We start from the raw sequence: 9,726 nt of genomic DNA on the forward strand, positions 1-9,726 counted from the left end.
TAATCTCTCTCAGCAGAAGAAAAACACACCACGCATTCTTTAAAAAGTCGACTAAATTATAAACAAATATATTAAAGAATGTAATACAAGAATACTAATTGTCAGTGTATTACAGATAACGTTTCAGGTTGAATTCGTGTTTAACACAGCAAAGCACATTTTGGTCTTTAAACATAGACTGGGCCTACTTATCTGTGATCACATTTTGTATCAGGAGGGTGAATTGATTTTTACTCGGCTCAACTCTGCCACCATGAGCACAAAAACTGTTAAACAACCTTCATATAAACACTTCCCAGATAGCACAATCCATCTGGCTTACGTCTATATGACGTCTGCATTTACATCTGCAATACACAGTTTGCTCATCTGCAATACGCCTCGGAGACGTCTGAACGTCTGCTAAACATCTGGAAACATCTGCTGCGTAAAAACATCTAAACATCTTAGAAAGAGCAGCTTTACATCCATTCTACATCATAAACATCTTACAGACGTCTTCTAGAGGTCTATATGACGTCTGACAGCAGACATCTGTATGAGACGTTGCTATTGAAGATGAGAAAACTGTGTATTGATGTCTTCCAGATGTAAATACAGACTTCATCTGCCAGATGTTGTGTGCTATCAGGGTCACTGCTAGACTGCATTATAATGTTTATATAACAGTGTTTGTTAAAATTAGTCATTGCAATTAATCATTGAACTGTTTATAAACGAAATTAAACAAGAAAACAAAACGCGTTTCTTGTAAGTTGTGATTTATTTGTCGAAGTCAATAACGTCAGCAACGTCCAGCTCGTGAATGTACAGAATGAAAACGCTATTTGAGATTAAAATTGTTAAAGAAATATTTTGAAAATAAAGGACTGCAATTTATCTTTAAACAGCAAACTACACAAAACTATTATTTGGAGAAAGATATAACCGAAGCTGAAATACCACAGGCTTCAAGAAGCAGGAAGTAATAGGTTACGTAATCTGGCCGGAGTGAAACTGTACAGTCAACACAGTGATTTATCTTTAATAGCCTAATACAAACATAATCCGTCTTCAGTCAACATGTGGTTTTGTTAGTACGGTAATAGTGTCGGTATAATCGTCGGTCGGTATTTGTTTAAGTGTCGCTGTCTGTCTGATGACGGGAGTGAACTCAACGAGCTGTGCAATATCTTCACTAAATCCTCATCATCATCATCATCATCTGGATTTCTTACATTCACACCACGATGATGAAACTGTTGATGTTTTTCATCTTGTGTCGTTTAAACGGTAAGTTTGTCCCTTTCTGCTTCTCTATGATAGTTTTGCTTTCACTTTCTATCAACGCCATTTAAAAGTCGTGCACAAATCTTTACAGGTTTAGAAAGACATTTGTAGATAAAAATGTGTAGCCTGGATTTATACATTGGAATGCATTTCAGTTTTAAAGAGCACCAAGACACGACATTGTCTTCTTATCTGACTTATGAGTGACACAAACAAACAACAAATCTTTGAGTGACGTCATTGACATGCTAACAAATAAAACAATTGTGTATCGAATGTATTTTCTTTTAATTCATACTATGATCTGTTGGAATTCTGGATTCTGATTGGCTGGAGGGTTTATCCCTTATGTATTGATGTGTACCAAAATAAATGCACATTCTATCAGTTATCACACATAACATAGTACATTTAGGTTAATAATGAAGGAAAATCATGTTCTGATAGGCCTAAAAGACAATTAAATGTTTATATATATATATATATATATAAGGTCTTGGTTTAATGATTTATTACATTATGTCTCTCTCTTTCTAGGTGTGTTTGGTGATTCTGTGTCAGTACTGGAGGGAAGTCCTATCTCTCTTCACACTAATGTTACTCACATACAGAAAGTTTATCTGATGTGGTCATACAAAAGCTTTATAATCGCTAAAATAGATGGAGAGACTGGGGTCATCTCTTTGTATGATACTGATGATGGGATATTTGAAGACAGACTGCAGTTGGACAACCGGACTGGATCTCTCACCATCAATGACATCAGAACCAAACACTCCGGAAAATACCAACTAAAGATCATCAGCTTTCAAACCTTAACCAAGACGTTCACTGTCACTGTACAGGGTGAGTATATAATACAGCCTTGTGTGTTTTTTTATTACTTATTTGTCTTACACCCTCAGGAATATCTGACAAATGTTCCTGCTTGTTTTCCAGATGTGTTCTTTGCCGGTCTAGAAAACAAGAGAGAAGGAGATTCAGTGACTCTAAACGCTGGAGTGACAGAAATCAAGAAACACAATCTAATGATGTGGATGTTTGGACCTTTAAATCCAGACATTAGTCTAGCAGAAATCCAAATTAATACTCGTGACATCACATATGGTTTTGATAAGAGAGACAGACTTCATCTGGATCCTCAGACTGGATCTCTAACCATCAGAGATCTCAAAACTACAGACACAGGAGTTTATCAACTACAGATCACCAACAACAAAGAGACCATATACAAGAGATTCAACGTCTTTGTTGGTAAGATCATGTCTTTAAATCGAACATTAGTCTGAGTTATATTAACATATACATTTTTTTTATTGTGCATTCCAAATTTGATTGATTTAAGCCATAATACCTAAAAAGATAACACAATAAAACAAAAACATGATTACAATAAAAACATGTTTTTAAAAATGTTTCTGATCTTAAAGTTAGCTATTTTGGAACCAAACTCTTCATATATTGTTTGAAACCATGTGATGATTTGAGCTCCACAGTCAGCTCATTTAGGTTCACAACGTTTTATCATTTGTAATATTTGCATGAATCGTTTTCTGGGATAAGAACAGTGAAAGTAGCTGTTTCTCTTTAGGCGAGGCAGAACCGGGACTGTCCTCCGGGGTCATCGTTCTGATCTGTGCTGCGGTCCTGCTGCCTGTGCTGGGAATTCTGGGTGTGGTTTACTTTCGCAGCAAATACTCGAATCTCAAAGGTAATTGATAAAAGATCCATTTTATGAAATTTAATAATCATTTTTGTACATTAGAGTGTAAGTTGTTATTTTACGCATCATACTACATTATTTTCCTCATTCATTATTATTAGATTTTTATTTATTTAACTTTTTGTTGAAAGGATGACTAAGGAAATAACTTATTGCAGTTCATGTTATTATGTTTATGAAAGTTAAAAATGCCTATTAGACTAGTAGCACATAATTTTACTGGCAACATTTTTTGGTTGCTGTACAGTAGCATTTTTTATAGTTCCTTAAAAAACAATCCTTAAAATGTAGTATAATTACATCTGATTACAGTTCACTTCCAAAAAATTATAAGAAATGATTAAGTTTTGGCAGTATGTAGTAACTAACATTTCAAAAATGAATGTGTACATTAAATTCAGACTGAGTCAGAATAAATTCATAAACTGTCTGTGAAAGTGTTTCTGTTTGTTCTGTATTTGTGTGAGACAGATGAAATGAAGACCGTGTCAGCGATGGAGGGAAACTCTGCCCGGCTAAAAACAGGAATCTCTGAAACACAAAAAGATCACGAGATAGTCTGGAGGTTTGGAGCCAAAGGTCCCGTCATCGCTCAGTTTCAGAAAAAGAATATTTCATATATTCATGATGAGAGATTCACAAACAAAATTCATCTGGACAGTCAGACTGGAGATCTCACCATCAATGACGTCAGAATCAGAATCTCTGGAGATTATCATCTGGAGATCACCAACAGAACCAAAATCACCAAATCTAAGAGATTCAAGGTCGTGGTTCAAGGTGAGAAGCTCAAATACATGTATTTCGTCTCAGTGAATCTTTTGAATCTGACAACCTTGAGTTTAAATAAAAAGCAGAAGCTTTACTTGAATATGAAGAATATTGCTGAAGATGTGCTTCATATTCATCTCTTCATAATCGACATGTCTTTGTGTTTGTGTGTTTTGTTGTGATATGAAGTGGACACACTGAAGGTCACAGAAGGAGAGTCTGTCGAACTACAGACCGGCGTTTCTCAACTACAGAGCGATGAGAAGATCCAATGGAGATGTGGACCTAAAGATGTCGTCATAGCAGAAATCGATGGAAAGACCAAAGAGATATCCTTCAACACTAATGATAAGCAATTTAAACACAGAATTCATCTAAATGATCAGACGGGAACTCTCACCATCACAAACTTTAAAAACTCAGACGCTGGACGATTCGAGCTACACATCAAGGGCAGAAACACAACATCATATAAGAGGTTCAATGTTCTCGTCTTGTGTGAGTAGATCAAATCTGTCTTTAGCAATAGTGAATTATTGATCAATGTGATGTTCAATAAAGTTGTGTTTTCTAGTGCATACATTAAAGCACACGGCGGGTGATTCTGTCACTCTTCACACGGATGTCTGTGGATCAAAGGAAGATGATCGGATTCTGTGGACGTTTGGAGGCAAAAACACCACCATCGCCGAAATCAACCGAGCCGGCGGTCACGTGTATGTGTATGACGGTAATGATGAGAGATTCCGAGACAGACTGAAACTGAACGAACAGAACGGAGATCTGACCATCACAAACATCAGCAGAGGACATTCAGACGTCTACAATCTACAGATCACAACCAGCGCAGACAACAAGTGCTGTAGATTCATGCTCATCGTAAACGGTAATTTAAACCTTTAACTGCGATTGATAAAAAATTGTTGGTTCAACTTAAAAATATAAGTAACCTGGTTGCCTCAAATTTCACTAAATTCTAAATTCATTGAGTTAACTAATATTTTTAAGTAGAAACATTAGCTCAAACGGTGACAATGGTTCTAAGATCAAGTTAAGGTCACAAGGCTTCTTGGAAACGCAGCCCTTTTTATTTTTGTGATGAATTGTAGAGAAACTGGAGTCGGTGATGGAGGGAGATTCAGTCACACTGCACCCTGATGATGATGCTGACATACAGAGAGATGATGTGATGATGCTGTGGATGTTTGGACCGGATGATAATCTCATTGCTAAAGCTGATAAAAACCAGAAGGTTCTTTATGATGGTGCTGACGGGAGATTTAAAGAGAAACTACATCTGAACGATCACACTGGATCTCTCACCATCACAAACATCAACACTAAACACTATGGACTTTATAAACTACAGATCATCAGCAACACACAGACCAAATACAAGAGATTCAAAGTTACTCGAGGTGAGACGTTTATCTTTCAACAGTAATATCTTTAACATGAATACAAACTTGAAATACATTGAACAGGATTTTATTTATATAGAAAGGATCTATTTATTATTATTATCAATGTTAACTTATTAATATAATTGTTTATATATTTTATTGCATTTCATAATAAAGGGACTGATATGATGCAATTTTTAAATAAGTAAGTCTAATGTTTTCTTCAGTTGCATGATGATGCAATAATATTTTGATAATGACCCATATAAGAAACCTTATAAGTTCCGCTCATATACTGAAATCATATATGGTATATGTATGATTATGTTTTGTTTACTCACAGGTAATAGAGAGATAGTCAGAACTCAAGACCTCACAAGGATGGAGTCAGAAGGGACTCCTTTACTTCCAATGCAAACCTCACAACCGCAGTAGTGTTTTGTAATGCCAACACAGTTTGAAGTTAAAGAATCAAGCCCTACGTGTTGTTTTTATGGACATTTAAGGTAATTTGTTCAAACAGCAAAATGTGAAAAGTTAACATAAACCGTGTGTTTTTTATCTTGGCACTCATATATTTTTACATGATATGAATGTGATGATATAATGGAATGAATGAAAGAAATGTAATTTTCGTGGAAAGGGACTTTTTAGTACTAATATTGTCAGAACATTGCTTGTACAATATTTCAAGTATATTTTTATCTGTTACTACATGTTTTATATTGAAGATCACTGAACTTAGTATTGAGTGTGATCTGACAAACTATGAAAGCAGTATAATGTCTGCTTCTCCACACTCTATCGAGACTTGACATGATTGTATTCATCATTTGCACAGTATTGAAATGTTGCACAAGAATACTGAATATTATATTCACAAATGTATACTATATATATATATATATACACAATATTATACTTTCCTGTATCTCAGTGGTAAGAGCATGGTGTTAACAACTGTAGGTTGTGGGTTAGATCCCGGGGGATTGCAGATACCTATGTATAAATGTATAGGATAATACAATGTAAGTCACTTTGGATAAAAGCGTCAGCTAAATGCATAAATGTAAATGTACAATACTCAAAATACAGATGGTGCTCAGAAAGCGTTGTTCATGTCCTGTACAGTGAAGGGTCTCAGCTGCAATTCTCATGTTTTGTAAGTAAATCTGGACACAAACGTGTGTGTGTTGTGTTATTTATTTTTTGAATACACTTATCATTAATGTGATATGATTATTTGATGAGTGATGTACACGAATAAAAGCGTTTTCAGTGTGTTTCCATGTTTAACCACCAGATGGCGCCGCAGTAATCTGGGAGACAGAGCTGCACGTTCACTGATCTGCTGATGTGTTTTAAAACAGTAAATATACAGTCATAAACATGAAGATATGTGTGAACATAATGAGATCTTTAAGACCGATGGCTTTCTTTAAATTACGGTTTGATGAACACAATCATTGATTCCTTTTGAACTGTGACATAAATCCATATAATACTGTGTGCATACATGACTACATGAAGTCGGATTGAAGCATCAACACGCAGAGAACACAGATGTTAAATGATGCATTTCAGCCATGTTAAACTGCATTTAAACATTTGTGCATTTGACTGCCAGAGATGTCAAAATGCATTTAAAGCATTGCATTTCAGCGTATCTGTTGTGGTGTTATCGTGGTGTAGTGCTAAACCAACTGAGCCACAAGAACTCAATCATGTGTGCTACATATATGTGCTAATACAAATAAAATCTCTCCATCATCAGAGGTTTAGTCAAATATAGACAGATAATTCAATATATTGATAATATAGACATTCTCTGAGAATTTACAATAAAATGTCACATCCATAACATTGGAATTGCCCACCTAGACTTTGTCTGTTATAAATATAACAACAGTCAAACCTTGTTTAAATCCTAAATATAATACACTTTGTATTTCTTGTGATCAAGTGATTCTTCCTCTTTAAAGCATTTTGTCTCCTGGCAACGCGGAGGAAACCTTTGGAAAGTTGGAAAGTAATTTCGAGTTTATTTGTGTCGATTGCAAATGATGTCGCAGGCAGTTAAAACCAGTTTCCATAAAAAAAACAATTTGTTTACTTGATTTACAATAATACTGTTATTATTGCATTGAAGAAAGAAATGATCAACACAAACAAAGACGTCAAACATGAAACAGATGAAGGAAGTGACTTGGTTCGTCTAGAATTCATGTAGCTGTTTAGGTGAAAGGTCACAATGATTCTAGAACTGAACACACAACACTTTCTACGTGAGAATCAAATCAATATACAATCATGAGCTCCATTGATCCTGTAACTGCAGACATGTGGACAAACATCTTCTGTATGAAGAACACAAACAGACAGACACTACATGAGTATAAAAGTATTCTCCTCATCCGACATAACACATTCTACACAGACATTGATCATATTGTTGTTTATTCTCACCGTTCTTACAGGACACTGACATTGTGTGATCTTTAAGAACTTTGTGATCTTTTTTGTACAATTTTAAAGTAATTTGCAGATGGTCTGCTGTTTCTCACCTTTCCTCTCACACATGAACACATCAAGATGAAGTTCAACAGTTGTGATAGGAGATAAAGGTCAACAGAAGATGTGTGTGGAAAATTGCTTGAAGAACACGCCTCATATTTATTTTGGTCTTTGGTTTGTGGTCGTGGAAAGTTTAGTTTTCACAGCTCTGCTGGTGTTTTCTTTTACACTGAATGTGTTTTTCCACTTTTCTTTACTCTATGACACCACAAACACGTTTTTAATGGCAAAGTTGAAGTTTTTTCGACTCATTGAATATAAATGTTATGTTTAGAAAGATAGACGAGACGATTTGCATCTCAGCGTCCTTTCCACTTCTCTTCTTGTCCTCTCTATTAAATATTTTTTACATTTAAGCATTTGGCAGACGCTTTTATCCAAAGGGACTTACATTGCATTATCCTATACATTTGTTTCTTAGTATGTGCAATCCCCTGGGATCCAACCCATGACATTGGCATTGTTAACGTCATGCTCTTACCACTGAATTTGATCATCTTGTCATGACTCCAGCATACACCGTATCATACTCCAGTGAAGATATCTGCAGACACCAACACAAAACATGTGAATAAACATGCTTATAAAACACATTAGTTCCAGTCCTTGATTCTGATTGGTCGTGACTTGAAATCAAACCGTGTCAAATATTTAACAATAGCATATATTTAATGTTGGTGAAATAAAACTGTTCTGGGCAAACCCTCCGCCCGTCAGTGCAGCCTTGCATGGACATAGGTTGACGAGGCAATACATGTCCCCCCACCTGGGGAACCAGAACAGATCCTGATGCGTAACAGAATTCAATAAAATAATCGGACACATACAGGCAGATAAGGTGGAGATGGTTTTTGAGTGCATTGCATTTACATTTATGCATTTGGCAGACACTTTTATCCAAAGCGACTTACATTGCATTATACTATTCATTATACATGGGTATCTGCAATCCCCTGAGATCCAACACACAACCTTGAGTTGTTAACACAATGCTCTTACCACTGAGTTACAGGAGTGCGTCATGCCTCATTCCTCTCTTCACAATGCTTTAATATTTGTGTTGTGTGGCAACCATTTTATAAAAGCAATAAGGTACTATAAAAACAATTAGTAGGATTAATGTATGTCACTACTGGCCAATCAGAATCAAGTATTCCCCGTGTGATAATGACAGAATAGTGAATATGCAGAATTAAGACACACAACACACACATGAATGATCTCACCGGTTCATGCGTCTCTCTTTTACAGAATGTTGGCGCTGCGTATGTGATCTCCTGCTCGCTGGTGTGAACTGTTGCAAAAACAGTGATGTATTAATACAAAGATTCTACATTTAACACAGTGTCTTTACGAAACAATATTACTTATGCACATGGGTCAGATGTAGTTTCCACACACCGTGTTGATCTCTTTGTCTGCGTTTCCTGTAGATGCAGAAGATCAGAAGTGCAGCAACAATCATCAGAGATCCAACCACAGCACACAGGAGAAGAACTATACTACTGACCGAGAGACCTGTAATAAATAATAACAGACATTACTGTTGTTCAATCTGTATGTCTAATCTTACATTAGTAAGTTAACATTAATAATAATAAATGTGCACACCTGAACACTTGTGACAGTCATCAGTGTTGAGATGTTGAGTCTGTTTGCTGATGGGATTGTTCACTACACAACTGTAAGAATCATCCAGACACTCCAGATGAATAGAGATGCTGCTGATGTCACTGCGTTCAGACACACTGATGCTGGACAATAAACTCTTTCCTTTGTACCAGGAGAGACTCACATCACGTGACACATCCAGCACTGAACACAACACACTACATGATGAGCTTCCTGATAATGGTGAGACTCTTGAGATAACAGGAACAGGCAGACGAGCTGGAAAACAATGAAGAATAGAAAATTATATTATATACATTATTAAAACATACAGTAAATATAATCAACAATGTGTGATAAAGATTTAAGCAAGAA

The 9,726-nt window shown here is 35.8% G+C and overlaps 1 protein-coding gene across 1 annotated transcript; it reads left to right on the top strand.

Annotated features, from left to right (window-relative positions):
- The first annotated feature begins 1,141 nt into the window (after window positions 1-1,141).
- Window positions 1,142-5,734, top strand: LOC306902722 (uncharacterized protein). Its single transcript, XM_079471537.1, has 9 exons — window positions 1,142-1,272; window positions 1,807-2,115; window positions 2,209-2,523; window positions 2,861-2,980; window positions 3,464-3,772; window positions 3,953-4,261; window positions 4,338-4,649; window positions 4,873-5,181; window positions 5,510-5,734. Exons 1-9 carry the CDS (start codon window positions 1,230-1,232, stop codon window positions 5,599-5,601), a joined length of 2,118 nt encoding a protein of 705 aa, XP_079327663.1. The 5' UTR covers window positions 1,142-1,229; the 3' UTR covers window positions 5,602-5,734.
- The last annotated feature ends 3,992 nt before the right edge of the window (window positions 5,735-9,726 follow it).

The sequence above is a fragment of the Barbatula barbatula genome, assembly GCF_947034865.1.
Source record: "Barbatula barbatula genome assembly, chromosome: 13".
NCBI classification, from domain to species: domain Eukaryota; kingdom Metazoa; phylum Chordata; class Actinopteri; order Cypriniformes; family Nemacheilidae; genus Barbatula; species Barbatula barbatula.